This window comes from Dermochelys coriacea, chromosome 22 (assembly GCF_009764565.3).
Source record: "Dermochelys coriacea isolate rDerCor1 chromosome 22, rDerCor1.pri.v4, whole genome shotgun sequence".
Classification (NCBI taxonomy): Eukaryota; Metazoa; Chordata; order Testudines; family Dermochelyidae; genus Dermochelys; species Dermochelys coriacea.
The window spans coordinates 1,678,371-1,700,438 of NC_050089.1; the positions used below are offsets into that span (position 1 = coordinate 1,678,371).

Genomic DNA, 22,068 nt, shown 5'->3' on the forward strand with positions numbered 1-22,068 from the left:
TGGGTGCATGGGGAGGAGGGAGAGCTGCAGGCTGGGTGTGTCAGTGGGTGCATGGGGCAGGGGGAGCACTGCGGGCTGGGTGTGTCTGTGGGTGCATGGGGCAGGGGGAGCGCTGTGGGCTGGGTGTGACTGTGGGTGCGTGAGGTGGGGGGGAGCGCTGCGGGCTGGGTGTGTCCGTGGGGATGGGGGAGCGCTGTGGGCTGGGTGTGAATGTGGGTGGGTGGGGTGGGGGGAGCGCTGCGGGCTGGGTGGGACTCATGGGACTCCTAGGGTCTGGAGACTAATACACCGTGTCTCTCCCCTTTCTGCAGCCGTGTCCTTTGACAGGCCAAGCCAGAGCTCCCAGATCCCGGCCGTCCCCCGGGGGCCCAACAGCAGCAGCCTGTACAGGATGCTCTATGTCGACCTTCCTGCCAAGGACATGCAAACCTTCCACCGCCCCCCTGTGTCCAGCACCCCTGGCCCTCACTGCAGAGCTGCGGAGCCCGGGGGACCCACCAACCCCAGGCTCGGGCCCTGTTACAGGCAGAGCTTCGGCATGGAGAGCATATGTGCGGGGGGAACTGAAAAGAGAGGACTGTGGAAGCCAGCGGGCCCCGGACCCCCCAGGCTCACCCTGCAGGGTCCCTGGGAGAGCAGCAGCAAGAGAGGTAAGGGCTGCGGGAAGTCCCAGCTGGGAGCTAGGGGCTCTGACGTCGGGGTGGCTGGGCCTGCATTCAGGGGCTGCAGGGTGTCATGCGGGCACACAGGCCCAGCGGGAAGGGTTGGCATTTCCCTCCTGATCCGCTGAGCCTGTGGCAACGTGCTGCTCTGCCACACTGCACCCTGCACATGCTGACACCAGCCCAGATGGCGGGACCGCCATCGACCTGAGCTTGCCGTAGGCCCCGGCCAGCTCAGCCTTTCCTCAGTGTGGCCAGAAAATGGGCACAGGGAGCTGCTGCAGCGTCTGCCATCCCACTGGGCATGAGCCCCACCAAACAGCCCAGCCACAGCCCGGTGCCGTGCCCCTGGTGTTCCCTAGTCCCCCGCCCTCCTGCCCCCAGGGCCTGGGCAGGGGCCTTCTCCCCAGAGCAACCCTGCGGCTGTTCAGCTGGCATCACAGCCCGACTGGCCCTGCCCACGGAGGGGACCTTCACCCGGGCGCTCCCCTGACCCGGCGGTTGGCCCTGGCCTATGTTCATTCTTTGCCCTGGTCCTGGCTTCATGCCGGGGTCTGGTTCTGCACCCGGGACAAGCCCTGTGAGCTCCAGCATGGCTCCCGGCAGGGTGTCAGGGCAGCGCACTGGCCCAGCGGTACAGGAGGGTGCAGGAGGAGGGGAGCAGCAGGAGCACTGGCAAGTGCTGACTGGCTCCCTGCGGCACTGACTGTGGGAGCACGGGAGGGGGCCAGGACCACACTGGCAGCAGGGGATGAGGTGCCCAGTTCAGCAGCAGCACAGAGCAGCAGGCGGCAGACACAGAAACCAGGGCTGCTGGGTTCTGTGTGTGCCCCTGTCTGGGCTTGTCCCATGCTAAGCAGTGGGGACCAGAGCCCTCCCACTCACCCCCCCACACACCTTTGTGCTCTGAGTCCAATGACTGAACAGCCCTTGGGCAGCGCGAAGGGTTGCTGGCATCGTACACCCCCCATGCCCTCAGCAACAGCCCTGCCCTGCTCCCCCTCAGCCTGAGCCGTCCACCACCACTCTCCTTGCATCCAGCCTCCAGTCCCCAGCTCCTGGCAAACCCCAGGAAGGGAAACACGTGCTGATCCCAGCAGCCTCACTGCCTTCAGAGGGGCTGCCAATGTGGGGGATGGAGGATACAGTGGGAGGGGTGCTGAGGGAGGCTGGAATTTCAATATCTCCAGAGTTCAGGGCAAACCGGCGCCATGGAGGTCAGAAAAAGCCAATGGACCCTGGTTACTTGCCATGAGCTGTGCGGTGAGCTCTCCCTCCCTGAGCTGCCCCAGGGAGCTGTGCCGTGCTGGGGCGCAGGGCGACAGCGTAGCCACTCCTCCATCCCAGGCACTGTCTGCAGCTCGGGCCCCAGCTGCTCTGCCTCTGGGGATTCCAGCCAAGCCGAGTGCAGCCAAGCCCAGTGGGGATGGGGGAGGCGGCACTGTGGAGTGACTCTGGCCCCTGCCCCCAGACACCTGCGCTTGAGTGGGCAGCAGAGACACTACACGCTGTGGGGAGCCAACACATCACCCCAGGACAGCAGGCCTGGCCACTTAGTGCAGGATTGCTGGTGGAGTCTGATCCCTGTGTGATGGGATCCCCCCGGGGTTCCACCTGGGATTGGGGTACCCTGAGCCCTCTGACTCACGAGCCTGGGATCTCTCTCCCACTGTGCTGCTGTGACAAGCTGCAGACCCGCTCCCGGTCCTACACTTCCACTGAGCATTCACACAAGTAGGGACACACAGCTGCAGTTACCTGCAGGCTCTCTGACCAGCCACTGCATGAACCAACAATAGAGAGGATACAGCCAAAATAACCACCAGCTTCCCAGCCTAGGAGCCCCTCCCACCCCCCGGAGTATAAACTCAAAATTATACTGTCTTGCGCTGCACAGGGGACTGTACAGTCCAAGCTCATAGAGTTCGCCTTCCTCAATGTGGAGAGGAAATGCAACAGCCCCCGCCCCTTGAGCTAAGATTCCTAAGCACTTCACTCCAAACTTACTGGTTTAGAGTAAAACATAAAACAAGTGTATTAAGTACAAAAAGATAGATTTTAAGTGATTATAAGTGATAGCAAACAGATCAAAGCAGATCACCTAGCAAATAAACAAAAATGCAAACTAAGCACTGGAAAGATAGGATATGAATTAGCAAATTCTCACCCTGGCTGATGATACAAGCAGGTTGGCAGATTCTTAAGGCACAAGCTACATTTACTTTGCAGCTTGGAATCTCCAGGGTTTTCAGACACAGGCTAGAAATCCCTTTAGCCTGGGTCCAGCACTTCCCCAGTTCAATCTTTGATCCGCAGGTGTTTTCAGGAGTCCTCTTGTGTGAGGAGTGAAGAACAACAGATGATGTCACTCCCTGCCTTATAGAGCTTTAGCGTGTGGTGGGAACCCTTTGTCCCAAACTCAGTTTGTGGAAAAACAGACATCCCAAGATGGAGTCCAGAGTCATGTGGCCTGGTTACATGTCCTTGCATTACCTTGCTGAGTTATAGCAGCCATTACTTACAAGCTGTCTGGAATGTTCAAAGGAAAGTTAAGTTCTTCCAGGGTCCATTGTCTGGCTTCTTCATTGTTGTACCAGAAAGGCTAGTTGTGGGTGTCACCCAGCGTAAGCATGATTGAAATAGAGATACATAGTCAATATTCACAACTTCACATACAAAAATGATATGTGTATACAAATAGGATAATCATATTCAGGAAATCATAACTTTTCCAGTGGCACCTCACATGACCCGTCTGGTACAAAGTGCACCATAATTATGCCATAATCATGTCACTGTGAAGAATATAGGGTGCAGTGTCACACCCCATCCCTCCAGCCCTACAGAGATCCAGAGAATTTCAGGTCCATCGGGATCACCTGCTCTTACTTTCCAGAGACCCTCATCCAGGTGCCACGGCATCTAGCCCACTAGTTGGTGTTTGACTGGGTGCTGAGCCTAAATCTTTCAGCCCCATGCTGCTACGAACACCTGGCCTAGCTGCTGGAATTAGGCGTGCTGGGGGTGCTGCAGCATCCCCTGGCTTGAAGTAGTAATAACAACCTAAACACGTGGTTTCCACCTTCAGCACCCCCACTATAAAAATTGCTTCAGCACCACTGACACCTGGTTTCATAGTAAGCGAATTCATCAATTTCCTTGGTCGAGGAAGGACGGTTGAACAAAGAAGATGATTGAGTTCATAATCTCTCATAGCTGGAAATCGTCCATCAGCAACTGCGGATCTTATTGGTCTGCCAAGCCTGGCAATAGCAACCGCTAATTAGTCTCTGCATGTTTCTTTCTTAGATTAACGAGCACAGGCAAAGCGATGATTGGGTTACCAGAATTCAAATGATCTGACCTAAATTTCTATAGCATTTGAAACTGTTGTGCAGTTGAAATCTCAAACAGGTTTGAGACTGCCAGAGTATACTGATTCTCCCTCCACCTGGACGGGCTTCAGATCCCAGATAACAGTTCCACAGGAACGCCACAGATTCTTGCTGCCTGGTTTCCCTAATGTGTCTTTACATCTCTGTGGATTTTGGTGGATTCGCCAGGATTGTTTTGCATGGAATGGGTCAACTCAGCAGCAGCCTTAATGTCAGGGTCCAGCAAAGCTGAGAGTGCATTTATCAGCTGACTGACATGTTCCCTCCAGCGTGCCACACACTCCACCTCTGCATTGAGTAGCTGATCAGAACTGGAGTCGACCACACCAAACGAAAGACCTTTCTTGGGGCTGTGTGCCACAAGTGTTTATAGAAGGAAGCCACGTCGTTCCCGGCAGAAGATTCCTCAATGGTGACGGCTTTGACTCCCATAAGAGCTTTGTGGTCATATTGCTATGACTGTCCTTGGTCCCCAAAATGGCTAAGAAGCCCTGGATCTCCATTAATACCTTAGCTTTGTTTGAACAGTGTTGCATCGCTCATTTGGGAGATGATATGGTCACGTGTTGTAAGGTAAATAACATTTGTAATTAAGCAATGCACGAAACATGGACTTAAACAAGACTGAAAAGAAGCTGGACACCAGTCAGATGAAGCATCTCTGAATAATCAAAAACATCAAATAGTTCAAACTCAAATTGAATGAAGAGACCCATTTCCTAGCTGCACAGGTCCCGCTCTCTCAGACAGTTGCCCAGCGCTCTAAGGGGACATGGTCATCTGCTCTGAATGCCTACCAGCTTCCCTGCAAAAATCATCTTTGACTTGGAGCTGGATGGAAAGGATGCCCTGGAGGGCCTACAACACGATGGCTGGATGCTGTCGACAGACACCTGTCCCTCACTAGCATTCTGCCGTCACGCGCCAGATTTGGCTCATCTTGGAGTCACAAACATGTTCAGTGATCTCTACGCTGGCCAAGTTACTAGACAATTGCAATGATCCCTTCTGGTCTTCAAATCCATGGCCCTAAGAATCCGCATGGCCCCTCCCAGTCAGGGCCCTACTCAGCACCAGTGTGAGGGGATGTCTGAGGTGCGATTGCAGTACGGGCAGAGCTCATCATAGAATCTCAGGGTTGGAAGGGACCTCAGGAGGTCATCTAGTCCCACCCCCTGCTCAAAGCAGGACCAATCCCCAATTTTTGCCCCAGATTCCTAAGTGGCCCCCTCAAGGATTGAACTCACGACCCTGGATTTAGCAGGGCAATGCTCACACCACTGAACTGTCGCTCTCCCCCCCCCCCAGCTAGCTAGACCAAAGCCACCTCGGGTAAGAGCAGCAGCGAAGTTGCCGCAGCCCAGGCAGTGGCTGCTTGAGAAAGTCCCCCGGGTCGTGGGTGGGCAGGGCTAGCCTGTGCTACCCCCCCGTGCTGCCATGGCCTCCCTGCTGCTGTTACCCAAGCTTGCTTTGATCTAGCTAGACCTGCCCTTTCTGCAAACACACCTGCAGCTGCAGTGTAGACAGACTCATTGGCTTGAAAGTTATATTGGCATAGCTACGTCAGTAAGGAGTGTGAACCAACCACACTCTGACCAGGGTAGCTCTGCCCATGTAACCCCTGGAGTAGACACAGCTATGCTGACGGAAGAGGGCTTCCATTGACACTGTCACGCTGTCTGGAGTGGCTCACAACCATGAGTGCCAACCCCAGGGCAGACTGGCACAAACCAGGGCACAACCCCCAAACTGGTAGTATGTTCCACAGTTAGAATTCACCAACCCAATAACAAGTGTGAACTCCTCCAACACTGTTACAGCATAACCATGGAGTCACAGACAGTCCCCTTGGGCACTCCAGTCTATCTTGCTTTTGTGTAAGATGGTCCCTTACACCAAAAACCACAACACTCAGGTTACCTCCGGTCCCAAAGGACCAGTCACTTACCCCAGGTCAATGACACCTCAGATCTCAAACCCAAGACAACACCTGTAGCCAATCCTATAATAAACTAACTAAAGGTTTATTGGATAAGAAAAAGGAATGAGAGTTATTGACAGGGTTAAAGCAGTAAACACACACACAAATGAGTTCCAGTCTTAGGCTCTAAAAGGTAACAGAAGCTTCTATAATCAGCAAGCTCTATATGGCCTCTCTCTTGCATACGCTTAGCAGTCTTTGCCCTGCAGAGTTCAAGCAGCATAGAGATAAAGTTCCTTCTGGCCAGGCATTTTTATTCCCTTCCCCCAGAGTTCGAAGGCATGGAATGAGCATGTCTCCTCTTCAGGGGTATGAGGGGAGTAATCAGCGAAGTCTTTTGTGCACTGATGTTCCACAATGGCTTGTCTGGTGCCTGTAGACCTTTTGTGCGTGCAGGAGATGACACCTCTTGTGATGAACGAGTATTTCACACCTGGCCGTGCTTCCTCCTGATTCGGGGCTTTGCAGGTTCATAGCAAATGCTTTTATAGTTACAGAGAAAATACTTAAATGTTGCCCTGTAATGTGGGATACAGATATTATATGTGAGATTAATACATGCAACAACTCACAAGTATGTCATAAAGTCCCAACACTGAACACATGACAACGCTAACGTTATAACAACGCTAACACACTGGTGAGCCAGGCTGGTTTCCAGCTGTGCATTTGTCAGGGAGGCCGGGGGGGGGGGGGGCTTGGCATGAGCTGGCACCTGGCCTGGCAGTGTCACACACATAGCTATTGTTCTCTTCTGCCAACATTGGCTGCATCTACATGGCACGGCTCTGCCAGGATAGCTCTGGTGCATAGCTGTGCTGGTGTAGTCTCCGCAGTGTAGATGTACCCCCAGCCCGGGGGCCCTGGGAAGCGAATAACTGTGGTGTAGCGTGCACACACCCCCCCCACTTCCCTCCTGTCTCTGTGGTGCTGGGAGCAGAGCAGGGCAGGCCGGGATTCCCAGGCTTGGTCGCAGAGTGATGTCAGGGGCTTGCATGTGAGTGGGGACTGTGTCCAAAACCTCCTCACAGGCTCCTCCGCGCTCGGCGACAAGTCCAGTGCAACAGCCACTGTCGCAGGCCAGATTCCCAGCATCAGCCAAGGCACCACCACTGGCTTCAGTGGGCTCCCGCCCATCTGCACAGCTCCAGCTGAGAGCTGGTCTGGCCTGAGAGGGGCCCCGAGGAGAGGTGCAGCTCTGGTTATCTTCCCCCCCACCTCTACTGTCCCACTGTTCACCCCTCCTCTCCTTCTCCCCCAGAGCTACAGCAGGCACACAGCACCCCCGTGCTGTCGCCCAGCCTCCCGGTGTACTCCACCAGCCCTAGCAGTGTGCCCGGCACCGGCAGCTCAGGAAAGCGCCATGCAAGCAAAGGTGAGCAAAGCCACAGCCTGCCCCACGGACCTTCCTCCAGCCCTGGTCCCAGAGCGTTGGGGCTGAAGCACCAGGGCAGGCTGCCCTTCCCCAATAGCCAGGGGGCTGTAAGGGAAGGGCGCTGGGGACAGTCAGGACACCTGGAACGCCAGCTCTGCAAGGCAGCAGGGTGTTCAGAAGAATTTCCTGGGTGCTCTGCAGGCCTGTGAGTGCTTTGGGACCTTGCAGAGCACTGCAGGAAGTTTGGGGGAGATTGGGTTCACCCATGGGGCCCTGTCGTAGTCCGGGAGGTGCACTGGGGGGCTGCTCGCCTATGTGGCTCTCTGTGGGGTGAGGCTGTATTAGCGGAGGAAGGTGGTGCTGGAGGGCTCCATTAGTGGCAAGAGTATCTGGGCACTTTGTTAGTAGGAGGTCTGGGGGTCTGTGTTAGTGGGGGTTGGGGGCTGCATTAGCAAGGGTGTCTCTGAGGATCTGTGTTACCCTCTGGAGCTCTTGGGCTGGGGAGTGTTTTGGGGGGGCTGCGTTAGTGGGGGAGTCTCTGGGTGGGGGCGCTGTGTTACCCTGTGGTGCTCTCTGGTCGGGGGCAGGGGATGTAATATTCCCTGGTCTTCCGTGAACCTTTGGCCATGAAGCCAGGGCCTTCCCCCTCCACACACTGCGGCTGGCTGGAACCATTTGCTGGCATCGCTTCCCCGCTAGCAGGTGGAGACACCGGGGGGCCAGCCTACTTGGCCCCCATTGGGGCTCATGCCTGGACAGAGAACACAAAGGCTGGGCTTGTCTGGGGCCTGGAGACTCAGCCGCCTCTGCCACTCCCTAGGCCCCCACAGGCCCCACTCAGGAACCCCCAGACCCCTCTCCTGCTCCTCTGTACACCCCACCCCCTTGCACTGCCAAGCGCTCGGGCTCCGCCAGCTGCCCTGCTCCCTCAACACTTGCCCCCTCACCGTCCACATGCTCCTGCTCCACCTTGTCCCCCAGGGCTGGGCCCCCTCTGCCGCCCTGGCCCCACTCTCCTGGAGGCTGGGGACAGGCAAGGGGAAGGTGTGGGAGCCTTGTGGGGCCTGCATGGCCCGGGGATCTGCATAGGGAACCATGGCCAGGTGCTGCCATCCACAGCCTGGGCCCCAACGAGGGACAGCGGGACACCCTGGCCACTGAGTGAGGTGGATTCCTTCCTTGGAGCATCTCTTGCCCCAGCTGCAGATACCTTCCTCCAACACCAGGGACCACACTGAGCAGAGCCACCCTACCCAGAGGCACCTCTGAGATGGCAGCCGGGGCTGGCCTAGGGCAGAGCTGGCAGCAGCCAGGCCTAGGCAAGACGAGGAGACTGGCAGGAGAAAAGGAGGGAATTCTGTAAGCCACATCCCTGGGGCTCCAGGCCTGTCTGGGGGACAGCAAGTGCCTGGGGACAGGGCTGGAGTCTGTTACCCCCTTCCTGACCGTCCCCATGCCAGGGCTGCTGTGAACAGTTTGGCAATCCATTGCCTCTCCTGCTCTCCGTATGCCACTGAACCAGCCAGGCGGGCATGTCTAGATCTCACTGCCCAGCCACATAGGGCATCACTGCCCAGCCGAAGGACCAGCCGGCGTGGCTCTGAGTTCTGCCAGGGCTTGCATTACTAGAGAGTTGGCAGCAGGGGGCACCAGTGCCCCACACACAACCGCCAGCCAGGGCTCTTCGTTAGGGATAAGAATCCCCCAGCCCTGCCCTGCCCAGTGCTCATCCTGCTGCACCCCTAGCTCTGCCCCACAGCCGCAGGGATGCAGAGTGGCTGTGCTAGTGCTGCAGGCAGGGACGGGGTGGCGGGGGGGGGCACTATGCTGGGCGCTGCCCCTCCAGCCGCTCACCAGGGCTGCTCCCCCATTCGGCACACCCCATGGCTGGGAGGGGGGCTTGCACCCCCAAAGGCAGGGCAGGCTGGGCTGCTGGGCCCGCCTGCTCTGACAAGGGGGTGCTGGGACTGATTAATGGGTCCAGTCTGGGTCTAGCTCGGTTTCAGTCCCAAAAGGTCCAAACCCCAACTCAGGCCCCAGGCATCAGACACTGACCCTCACATCATGATATTTTTAACAAAGAGAAATCCTGTGATGGGGGGCTGGCCTCCAGGCTGGGAACAGTCTGCCCCCGGCTGAGCTGGGCTGGATTCAATGCCTGCCCTCCAGGGGAAAGGCTCATACCCTGGCAGCAATGCCCTTAGGCAGCCCTTCCCCTGCAGGCACAACCAGTCCACTGGGAGAGCACTACACGTATGAAATCTGCTTCTGTCCCTCCTGGGGCTCACCGGGCAGGGGCTGTCCCACCCTGCATGCCCCACCCCGGGCACTTTCAGCCACAAACACTGTCTGCCCCTACCCCAGGACAGCCCCAGGAGCCAGGCTACAACCACTAAGCATGCAACGGGAAAACTAACATTAGTGCAACATCCCACGTCCCATCAGCTCACAATGCTGCGTGATGTAAAACCCCTCCAGCCGTAAAGCAGGGCCTTGCCCCAGCTGTTATGCAAAGGGGAATATTTTTTACCCCCCTGGGTCACTGGCAGGAGTTGCCCCCCCTTTAGCAGTACGCATGGTCCTCTCCTCCACTCCAGTTGCAGAGCGATGGCTGGGGAGCGAGCATGCTGTTATCCTGTGTGGGCCGGTTCCTGCATGGTGCTGCTACAGCCGCAGCTTGTGTGAGGGTTTCTGAGCCAGCAGGGGGATGTGTCCATGTTTCGAGCAGGCGCCACACCCAAAGGTACCAATGGCCCGGCGTGGGGCTGAACTCAGAACAGAACAGCATCAGCGTCTGCTGGCTGCACTTCTCGCCTCGAGGGAGTAGTAAAGGCACAGCCCTCGCTCTGTGGTCGAGTGCTCCAGGCCCACGCTGTGTTCGGGAGGTTAGAAAAGTACCTAACGTGCCATGCTTCTTCGGAAATACTGTGTGGCAGAGCAGCTGGGCTTTGGCTCGGGTATATTAAAGACTTGGCTTTTCCCAGCTCTGCCTGCGGTGACCGTGGACAAGCTGCCCGTTGGCGTCTCTGTCAAATTGGTGAAATGTGGAACCTTGGCTCAGAATCAGGGCAGTGAAGGGCACAGAAATAGTAAGAGTAGCCGCTGGCCCATGGCCTCTGGTTTGCAGTTCAGTGCCCCTTCCAGCATGGCTGTTGTGCCCGGCTCCCTTCCTTTGCTTCCAGCAATCACGTGATGGCCGCAAGTCTGTGCATCGCCACGAGACCCCTGCAGCAGGGGCCAGTATAGCGCTGCTCTCGCACCGGCACCACGGCCCACAAGAGAAACGTGGGCCGGGAGGTTCAGCCCCCGCTCCCTGCCGTAGTGATCCCTGACAGGGAGGGTGTTTAGCTGGCAGGTTGAACGTGTCTCAAACACATCCACAGTTTTTATGTAACCCTTGCTCCAACCTCACCCGGTGTCACAGCTATCGGCTACATTCTGTCCCAGCCAGTGAACTGAGCAGGGCTGGCCCTACCATGAGGCAAACTGAGGCAGCTGCCTCAGGTGCCAGACTGTGTGTGTGTGTGGTGGAGTGGGGGGCACTAGGACCCAGAGTGTAGACAATGGTGTCTGCTGCTGGCGCATCTGGATCCTCCCTGCTCGGGATGCACAGAGAGGGGGGAGAGCTGTGCTGGAGGAGGGAGGGCACAAGAGACAGAACAGGCAGGCAGGAGAAAAGATGAACGGGAATAACAGAAAGCAGCCGGAGCTGCAGGGAGAGAAAGGAGCAGGAGCCTCTTATGTCCCTCGCTAGCACCCCCAGGAGCCTGGACTGATTAACCCCAGCTTCTCCGGGAGCTTCCTGTTTCCTGCTGCTTCCCTGGACCCACTTGAGGACAACAGGCAGTCAACTGAAGTCGTAGGAGCCAGTTAGGCCCTTAAGACGCTGATACCTTCGCTCAGGCCCTGCTATCAGCCTGCTTATTTGTCCCCTTCAGTTGAGTGTTGAGAGCCACTACAGCTGGCCCAGAACAGCAGCCATGAGTGAAAGAAGAAAACGCCCCTCTGGGGCAGCATTCAGAAAAAGCAAGCAAGCAAAGGAAGCTTTTCTATCTAAGCAGGAAGGAGCTCTCCTGAGAAACATAGACACAAATGTTCACGGTGAGCCTTGCGGCCCCAGTGAGGAGGTGAGTGGTGAGGAGATGCCTGATCTTCCAGTTAGTCAGAGTGCAGGTGACCTGGCCACTACTGCAGGATCCATATCTCCATCTCAAATGGATGTAACCATGCACATTCCTGAGGAAAAGTGTAGATCAGAGAAGAGTGTGGTGGAGGCGCAAGAAACAGCTGCTGCTGAGTTTAGTTCCTTAAGTCTAGATGATCCAGGACTGTGGACCCACTTGAGCAGTCGTCCGGGGCACTTCCTTGTACTGCACGGGCCACAGCAAGTGAAAAACTTCATGTTCCCCAAAGACAATGAAAATAGAAGTTTCCATCCAACACGTTACTGGCGTGAAATCCCCAATGGTGACAAAGTGGAGAGGCCAGGGCTTATGTACTCAAAAACCCAGAATGCTGCATACTGTTTTTGTTGCAAACTCTTCCAGCCTAATGTTCCAGCCACAATGGGTTCTATAGGAACAAAGAACTGGAAAAATCTGGCTAGAAATCTGGTATGCCATGAGAAGGCGGCAAATCACCAGAGAGCATTCCATAGGTGGAAAGAGCTTGAGATGAGACTATGGTTAAAGGCCACCATAGATAATTAGCATCAAGAGAAGATTGCATCAGAGTGTCTTTACTGGCAAAATGTTCTGAAAAGGCTCTTTGCCATTGTGAGAATGCTTGCTACCCAAAACCTAGCCCTGCTTGGCACTTCAGATCAGCTGTATGTGCCAAACAATGGAAACTTCCTTAAAATTGTGGAGCTGATGGCTGAGTTTGATGCTATACTCCAGGAGCATCTAAGAAGAGTCACCACCCAAGACATGTACACACATCACTACCTTGTAAAAAATATTCAAAATGAGATCATACAGTTACTGGCAACAGAAGTCAAACAGAAGATTGTGGCAGATCTGAAGTCAGCAAGATATTACTCTGTTATTCTGGACTGCACACCTGACATCAGCCATACGGAACAAATGACTTTAATGGTGCGTTTTGTAACAACAACAGAAGCTAGTGAAAATGTCCCTGCAATGGTGGCTGTCAGAAAGCATTTTCTAGAATTTATTGACATGGATGATACCATAGGAGCGGATATGACAAATGTGCTTTTTAAAAAGCTGGAAGATACGGGAATTGCGATAGCTGACATGAGAGGTCAGGGCTACAATAATGGTGCCGACATGAAAGGAAAGAACAGAGGAGTGCAGACACGGATCCAAGAGTTAAACCCTTGAGTTTTTTTTGCCCCATGCAGTTCTCATTCATTGACCTTGGTGGTCAGTGATGCAGCATCAGCTTTCAGTGAGGCTGCTGATTTTTTTAATGTAATTCAAAGCATCTCTGTATTTTTCTCTGCATCAACTCATCGATGGCAAATTTTGAAGCAACATCTGGGAACATCCTCTCTGACACTGAAACCACTGAGTGCCACACGATGGGAAAGTTGAGTGGAGGCAATAAAGCCTATCAAACACCAGATTGGGAAGATAGATGATACCATAGTTGCCATTATGGAGGATAATGCTATGACAGGAACTGTTCGTGGGAGAATGGTGGCAGAGGGAAATGGAATCACCAGAAACATACATAACTTCAAATTTCTGTGTGGCTTAGTGTTGTGGCATGACATACTGTCTGAAATAAATGTTGTAAGCAAGAGACTCCAAGGTGTTGACCTTGATATATCTGGAGCAATGGAACAACGGGACAAAGCAAAGTCATACCTACAATCTTACCGGTCAGATGAGGGATTTCAAAACATTCTGAAGAGTTCACAGAAGTTGGCAGAGGAACTTCACACTGAAGCCATTTTCCCACCCATTCAAGAATACAAGAGTCACCGAAGAAGAAGACATTTTGATTAGGAGACATGGGATAATCCCATAAGAGACCCCAAACAACAATTCAAAGTTGAATTCTTTAACCAGGTGCTAGATTGTGCAATACAGTCAGTTGAAGAACGTTTCATGCAGCTCAAGGAACACGGCAGTATATTTGGGATGTTGTATGATATTCCAAAACTCCTCACTATACCTGAAGAAGACCTACACCAGCAATGCATGGCACTAGAGACAGTGTTAACATGTGATGACATGTGCGATATTGATGTGAGTGATTTAGGTGATGAACTGAAAGCCCTTTCAAGATACATTTCATCAGGATCAACTCCTAAGGCTGTTCTGGAATATATGTGCACAAATAAGATGACCACCCTCTTTCCAAAGGCTTTTCATAGAATCATAGAATCATAGAATATCAGGGTTGGAAGGGACCCCAGAAGGTCATCTAGTCCAACCCCCTGCTCAAAGCAGGACCAAGTCCCAGTTAAATCATCCCAGCCAGGGCTTTGTCAAGCCTGACCTTAAAAACCTCTAAGGAAGGAGATTCTACCACCTCCCTAGGTAACGCATTCCAGTGTTTCACCACCCTCTTAGTGAAAAAGTTTTTCCTAATATCCAATCTAAACCTCCCCCATTGCAACTTGAGACCATTACTCCTCGTTCTGTCATCTGCTACCATTGAGAACAGTCTAGAGTCATCCTTTTTGAAACCCCCTTTCAGGTAGTTGAAAGCAGCTATCAAATCCCCCCTCATTCTTCTCTTCTGCAGACTAAACAATCCCAGCTCCCTCAGCCTCTCCTCATAAGTCATGTGCTCTAGACCCCTAATCATTTTTGTTGCCCTTCGCTGTACTCTTTCCAATTTATCCACATCCTTCTTGTAGTGTGGGGCCCAAAACTGGACACAGTACTCCAGATGAGGCCTCACCAGTGTCGAATAGAGGGGAACGATCACGTCCCTCGATCTGCTCGCTATGCCCCTACTTATACATCCCAAAATGCCATTGGCCTTCTTGGCAACAAGGGCACACTGCTGACTCATATCCAGCTTCTCGTCCACTGTCACCCCTAGGTCCTTTTCCGCAGAACTGCTGCCGAGCCATTCGGTCCCTAGTCTGTAGCGGTGCATTGGATTCTTCCATCCTAAGTGCATTTTGTGCTTTTGTTGCTCTGGCCATACTTCAAACAATTCCCTGTAACAGTTGCAAGTGGAGAACGCAGCTTCTCCAAGCTGAAGTTAATAAAAAACATATCTATGCTCCACAATGACACAGGAGAGGCTGGTAGACCTTGCAACCATCTCAATAGAGCAGGAGCTGGCCCAGACTGTGGACCTTCAGCAGGAACCAGTTCAAATCTTTGCAACCAAGAAGGCACAGAAAGCACCACTTTGATTATTCAAACAGATACAAATGCCAGTGTTTACTATGCAGACAAGAAAAGTTACATTTGCTGTTCAGGCATTTGAAAGTTAAATGTTACTTAAAATTTTTGAACAAAGCATTTTAAGTTGTTAGTTCTCCTTTACTGGGGTAGGTAGCAGAACAGTACCATGAGAGGAGTAGAACAGGAAGAAGGCAGAATTGAGACCTTTCACAGTTTTGGCCCTAGCGAGGGGACATGGGGGCATCATTTGAGCTCCCTGCCTCAGGTGCCAAAATGTTGTGGGCCGGCCCTGGAACTGAGGGCTTGAAACGCTCACCCAGGGCAGTCTGTGCAGAGCTGGGAGCTGACCCCAGGGCTCCCGAAAGCCAGCCTAGCGCTCTACCCACTGGTCCATGCTGCCTCTCTGAGGGGGAATACAAATCCTCAGAGGGAGGAGGCTCCCCCAAGCAGGGATTCAGAATCTCTTCCCCCAACGCCCGTTGGCTCCACTCTGGGCACGGCTCAGCTGTTTCGTTTCTTTATATTCTTTGAGAACCTCCAAATCTCTGGGCATGTGGGGCCATTAGGATCCCCACCTCGCCGAGGGCTTTACAGCCAGTTCTCGGAGGGGAGGCGTGACCAGCTGTGCATCGTAGGGAGGAGGTTGGGGGGCTTGTTACCCCACCCCGTGCAGTCAGTTGCATCCACAGGCACTGACTTTTATTTTTCCCCATGGGTGGTCCACCCCCACTCCACCCTGAGCCCCCTCCCTCACTCCGCCTCTTCCCGCCCCTCCCCTGCCGCCCTGCCCTTGACCCGCCTCTTCCTGCCCTGGCTCCGCCCCCGAGGCCATCTGCCCTCTCCCAAGCGCCACCGGCCAGCTGCAAAACAGCTGATTGGTGGCCCCACCAAACAGCTCTGGCTGACGGGTGCTGAGCACCCTTTTTTTTTCTGTGGGTGCTCGAACCCCGGAGCACCTATGGAGTTGGCGCCTTGTATTGCGTCCACCCTCTGCATGTATCTGTGCTGGGAGCAGGCTGCCCGCAAGTGGGACAGATCCTGTGCTGTGGGAGAGGAGAGGGTCCCGGCGGGAAATCGGCACTGGGAAAGGCCTGTATTAGGTCGGAGGAGGCCTACTGCAGCTCGCCAGCTATAAGCCTGTAGAGAGGGCTGTGCGAGAGAGACCCACGTCAAGCTGGCCCCCAACCAACAGGACAACAGTTCTTGTCCACCAGGGGCCAGTCCTGGGCTTCCCATTGCCCTGAATGAAAAGGTTAGGAGTTTGTAGCCTGCCTGCCACCAGGCCTCCGAAAAACCTCAGTGTCAGCTGCGTGTGGTGGCTGAGGGTCCGTTGGCTGGGCTGCTTACCTGGATTCTCACTGGGATTTCAGCCTGGGGCACTGGGGAGCTGAGCTGCTGGAGCCTGGTCAGGAGGTGGCTTGACTAGGGGATGAAGGGGTTACTTGGGAGCAGTTGGGTAGGTTAGTTGATGGCGGGCTGGTGGGTAGGAAGTGGGCTAGGTTACTGGTGGGTAGGTTAGTGGCTTGCGGGGAGCGGGTGGGTAGGAAGAGGGTTAGGGGACTGGTGGGTAGGAAGTGGGCTAGGTTACTGGTGGGTAGGTTAGTGGCTTGCGGGGAGCGGGTGGGTAGGAAGAGGGTTAGGGGACTGGTGGGTAGGAAGAGGGCTAGGTTACTGGTGGGTAGGTTAGTGGCAGGGAGCTGGGAGTGTAAGAAGTGGGCTAGGGGATTGGTGGGTAGGTTAGTGAGTTGTGGAGAACTGGTGGGTAGGTTAGTGAGTTGTGGGGAGCTGGTGGGTAGGTTAATGGGTATCAGGGAGCTTGTGGGTAGGTTAGTGGCCTGGGGGCCGGTGGGTAGGTTAGTGGTTTGTGGAGTGGGAATTGGGTGCTTGGTGACTATAGGTAGGTCAGTCTCTTGGGAGTGGAGAGCTGATTGCAGGTAAGTGGACTGGGACATTGGATGGAGAGTTGGTGAAGTTGATGAGGCATGGCTCATGGATCAGTTGGTTTCTTTGGGCCTGGGGATGTGGTGAAGGCTGGGTGAGGATCAGTTGGTCAGTAGGCGATAGAGGCCTTGGTGAAGGGCTGGTGGTCAGTCATTCAGTACGGGGCTGGGGAGTTGGTTAATTGGGAGCTGATGGAAGGGTTGAGGCACTGGGGTGTTGGTTGGGAGGTTTGGGCAGCTGGAGAGTTGGTTGGGTCCTAGTGGTTGGTAGGTTCAGGGACCTGGGTGGATTAGCTGTGGAGTTGGTTCGTTGGGAGCTGTGAATGTATGGGGTGGTAATTGGGGCAGGACAGGTTGGCTGGGGGAGGAGGGAATTGGTTAGTGCAGCTGTGTGGGCGAATTCATAGATTTGAAGGGACCGCTGTGATCAATTTATCTGATCTGTACAGCACAGTCCATAGGACTTCCCTGGATTCTCTTGCTTAAACTAGAGCAGATCTTTTAGAAAAATATCCAGTCTTGATTTAAAAATTGCCTAATGGAGAATCCACCATGACTCCTGGTAAATTGTTCCATTGGTTAATCACCCTTCACTGCTAATTTGCTCTTTTGAATTTGTCTAGCATTAACTTCCAGCCAATGTATTTTGTTGGGGTGGGTGGATTGGGTCAGGTTATCTGGGGTCTGTTGGGTTGGTTGGGGTGGTGGGGTGTTGGTTGGTGGGACTGGGGGGATGTTGGTTGGGGGGTGGGCTCGGAGGGGTGACAGGGGGGTTTGGTGGGTGGGTGACGGGGGCTGGGGCCAGGTGGGTGATTGGCAGGTGGGACAGGTGGATGGGTGGCAGGGGGCTGCATAGCTGGCTGATCATTTTTCTCAAGTTTTTTTTCCTAGGAGAGGGTGCCAAAGTGCTGAAAACCTTCAGCTCTCCCAAGCTGCTGCAGTCCAGAGGCTCACTGCACGTACCTGGCACGTTGCCCCCCCCTCCGGCTCCTCCCACTCTGCACAGCCCCCAGGGCCAGGGCATGCAGCCAGAGTAAGGGCCTTCTGATTTTATTTTAAATAAATAAATAGGTGAACTGCACTTTAGAGCTCCTTCAGCCCCTCTAGAGTGCACCCCCTGACCCCTCTGAAGGGCAGAACCCTGTGACCCAGCCACCCTGGGCCCGGCATTGCTGAAAGGGGCAGCCAGTTGTTTGCCTGCACTCGAGGTTTGTTCCTAACAATGTTCTTGAGGCCCAATAACCAACTGTGGCTAGAGGGAATGTAAAGACAAAGCAATCAGAGGAGGAGTCATGCACACCTCCAGCGGGTTTGCCTTACCTGCTTCCTGCTTCGGAGAGACGCCTTTCTCTAGCAGTGCTGGCAGTCTAATTTACAGGCTGCAACTCTTTGCACATCAGTGAATCCAGCTCACCAGTTTCTAACCAGCTCCACGTCCTGCGGCTGCCCGGGGGCTCCAGGTTAGGCTGTCAGGCGGGGTGTGGTGGGGGCATCATGCCGTGTGGGGGCTCCAGGAGGCGCTGGCACTGGGAAGTTGGAAGGGGTGTTTCCTGCCCCCTCTCACAGCTGCTCGACTGCGTGTGGACAACTAGCAGCAGGCGAGTGCCAGACTGTGCTAGACAGACTCTGTTGCCCCAGCCAGTCCCTCTCCTCATACTGGCTCAGGTCCTGACATCTGGAGTCCGATGGGGATGGCGGTGGCTGACTCATGGATTCCTTCCTGGTGCTTGAGGGTTACCTCACCCCACCGAGTACCAAGCACAAATCTCTGATGGGGAGAGCACAGCCGGTCTTGCACCCAGCACCCCCCATGCCCACTCCTTCGGCAGCACCTAGAACGTCACCTGCTGCCCCCACAGCCCTGAAGCTGGTGCAAGCAGTGTGTGTAGGGGCCATGGGGGAGGAAATCCATGCCCGACCTTCTACCTTCTTTGTGCTTAAAATGGCAAAGGTCAGTTCCAGAGCAGGGTGGGAATCCCCCACTCACTGTCTACAGATGAGTTTTGGAGTGGAGTGGGAATCCCCCCTTGCTGTCTACAGGTTGGTTCTGGAGCGGGGCGGGAATCCCCCCCTTACTGTCTATAGGTTGGTTCTGGAGCGGGGTGGGAATCCCCCCTCGCTGTCTGTAGGTTGGTTCTGGAGCGGGGTGGGAATCCCCCCTACAGTCTATAGGTTGGTTCCGGAGCGGAGTGGGAATCCCCCCTTACTGTGTATAGGTTGGTTCTGGAGCGGGGCGGGAATCCCCCCTCGCTGCCTATAGGTTGGTTCTGGAGCGGGGTCGGAATCCCCCCTCACTGTCTATAGGTTGGTTCTGGAGCGGGGTGGGAATCCCCCCTTACTGTGTATAGGTTGGTTCTGGAGCGGGGTGGGAATCCCCCCTGGCTGTCTATAGGTTGGTTCTGGAGCGGAGCGGGAATCCCCCCCTTGCTGTCTATAGGTTGGTTCTGGAGCGGGGTGGGAATCCCCCCTCGCTGTCTATAGGTTGGTTCTGGAGCGGGGCGGGAATCCCCCTATACTGTGTATAGGTTGGTTCTGGAGCGGGGCGGGAATCCCCCCTGGCTGTCTATAGGTTGGTTCTGGAGCGGGGTGGGAATCCCCCCTGGCTGTCTATAGGTTGGTTCTGGAGCGGGGTGGGAATCCCCCCTGGCTGTCTATAGGTTGGTTCTGGAGCGGGGTGGGAATCCCCCCTCGCTGTCTATAGGTTGGTTCTCCTTTCTCATGAGGATTCATTTAGCTACTTGTCAAATGCGGTTAGGAATCTCCTGGTTCCTCCTTCCGGGCCCTCCAGGCATAGGGTCAGTGCCCTCTGTAGAGGGGCGGGAGGTGCTGGCAGACCAGGTTAATGGGCCCACAGGCGCCCTGAGCTAGCCGGCCTTGGGGACAGAAGTATAGGTACCGTGTTCTCTGTGTTAGGAGGATGGAGGGCTTTGTCCAACACCCAGCTGACAGTGGCCCTTGGAGGTTTGCCGCAAGTCCTGGCCTTCACACTGCGGGGCGAGGAGCCTCTCACCGCCACGGGAGCCCCTGGGTCTGAAATGGCACTGGGGGCGCCGGTGCTGAGCAGAATTGGGGAAGGCAGGGCAGGCGAGGGCGTGAGGCGGATGTGCCAGGGCCCGGCATGGCAGGCTCCCCACGCTGATGGTGTCTGTGCCTACAGGAGCAGAGACGGTGGGGAGGCAGCCAGGCCGTTCCCGGCTGGAGAGTTGCAGCCGAGCACGGAGAACGCCCTTCGGAGGGGGCTGCCGTCACCCTCGCTGCCCTACCACCGCCTCGCCGCTGCGTCTCCCGCACCCTCGCTCGGCGACGACAGGGAGGCCGTGCTCACGCCCGACCAGGTGGCTGCGTACCTGGAGCTCAGTGCGGAGGCCGAGTGCCAGAGGTAAGGGCTCCGGCAGGGCGCTTCAGCCAGTCCTGGAGAGGGCTTGGGAAACTGCCTGGGGCCCACACCAGGGAATCCCCTCCCCAGCCTGCTGCAAGGCCCAGAGGCCGGGCACAACCTCTCGCCGCACCCACCCTCGTACCCCACCCTCCCTGAGCTTTACTGAGCAGGCTGCACCAGCAGCCGCCGAGCACCCTCCACATCTGCCTGCACACTCACACAGACACCTGCACACCCTCCCTGCACACACACATAGACACCTGCACACGCAGACACCTGCACACACACATAGACACCTGCCACACCCCCCGTACACTCACAGACACCTGCATGCGTAGACACCTGCACACACACATAGACACCTGCACACGCAGACCGGCACACTCACACAGACCCCTGCACACACACACACCTGCACACTCACATTGACATCTGCACAGCTGCTTGCACACTCACCGACACCTTCACACTCACATAGACACCTGCACACACACCTGCACACTCATGCACACATCTGCACACTCTCACTCACCTGCACATGCACATACAGCTGCCTGCATTCACACACACACATGCCTGCACACTCACTCACACAGGCACACCTGCCTGCACACTCACCCCCCACATGCCTGCACACTCACCCCCACAACCCTGCTTGCACACTCACCCACATGTGAACCAACTTGCATTGGCACACTCACCCCACCCCCCTGCTTGCGCACTCACCCACACAAAGCACCCACTCACATACACCTGCCTGCACACATGCCCACACAAACACACACACCTGTACACTCACATACCTACACACAAACAACTGCACTCTCACACAAGCACACATCTGCCTGCACACATGTCTGCACAGTCACCCTGCATACATACATCCATGTGCGCACTCACCCACACAACCACATCTGCACAAACACACAGCTGCCTGCACACTCACCCCCATACATCCCCACATGCCCACTCACCCATACACATACATGCCTGCACACTCACCACCACAAACACACACACCTACCTGCCCAAATACACACCTACCTTCACACACACACCCCTGCACACTCATACGAACACACACACCACCCCTCTTCTCAGCATCTCCCACTGGCTGGCTTCAGTGGCTCCCCACACAGCTGGCTGGCTTTTGGGGATCCCATGCTTAGCTGCCCCTCTCTCCCCTGCATTGTAGGGGAAGCCTGGGCTCGGGGCTGAGGGTGTCACTAGGCAGCAGGGTGCCAGGGAGTTAAGTGTTGCAATGATCACACCAAGCCCCGGGGGTGGAGCTAGTTTTGGGATTCCTGCTCTGTACAGCAAATGGGGGTGTAACCCCTGGCCCAGGGTGCCAAATCCCCCGCTGATCCACAGGCAGGGGGACGGGTTTGCCTGCAGCGCAAGATGAGCCTGTGTGCTCCAGTTGTGAGGGGTCAGGGCAGCCTTAACGCTGTAAGGCTCAACAGGGTGTTTTTAATGGGTTTATGTCATAGATGCCAAGGCCAGAAGGGACCACTGTGGTCATCTCGCCTGGCCCCCCCTGCACAGAACAGGCCGGAGCCCTGCCCCAGACAATTCCTAGCGCAGATCTGCTAGAAAACCAGCCCAGCCGGATTTAAACAGCATCAGTGCTTAAAAAACAAAACCTACAAGCTGGTATATGCAGCCATACGGCTCTAAGGGGACGTCAGCCAGGACTTGAACCCTGCCCCATCAGACCCCCCCCCCCCACACAGCCCCATTGCATCGAGCTACAGCAGGCTTCACAGCCCATCAGCTCCAGTGCATGAGGCAGGTGTCCCCCCATTTCAGTCGCAGCTACGCTCCACGAGCTGGGGTCACACTCTGCAGGTTGGACAGCTGAGAATAAGTCAATAAGCTCGGCCTGGAACCTGGCCTCTGAATGGGCCCCGGGGAGCATGGGTGGGACCCCGGACCGGTGTCACTGGGAAGTGCAGGGCTGGCCGTGAACCCCCCAGGAGCGAGGCTTTGCCGTGGCAGG

At 55.4% G+C, this 22,068-nt stretch overlaps 1 protein-coding gene across 3 annotated transcripts in view; it reads left to right on the top strand.

Annotated features, from left to right (window-relative positions):
- The window catches only part of ROBO4 (roundabout guidance receptor 4), a 69,941-nt gene that overhangs the window by 40,321 nt on the left and 7,552 nt on the right, over window positions 1–22,068 (top strand). For 2 of the 3 annotated variants that reach the window (XR_005289942.2, XM_043500991.1), the window contains exons 14-17: window positions 312–650; window positions 7,300–7,413; window positions 17,569–17,723; window positions 19,848–20,069. Coding sequence is in view for 2 of the 3 variants with exons in the window: in XM_043500991.1 (XP_043356926.1) it covers window positions 312–650; window positions 7,300–7,413; window positions 17,569–17,723; window positions 19,848–20,069 (830 nt within the window). In the remaining variant the exon portion in view is untranslated. The remainder of the gene's footprint in view (window positions 1–311; window positions 651–7,299; window positions 7,414–17,568; window positions 17,724–19,847; window positions 20,070–22,068) is intronic. The other variant, XM_038380667.2, reaches the window with a different exon arrangement.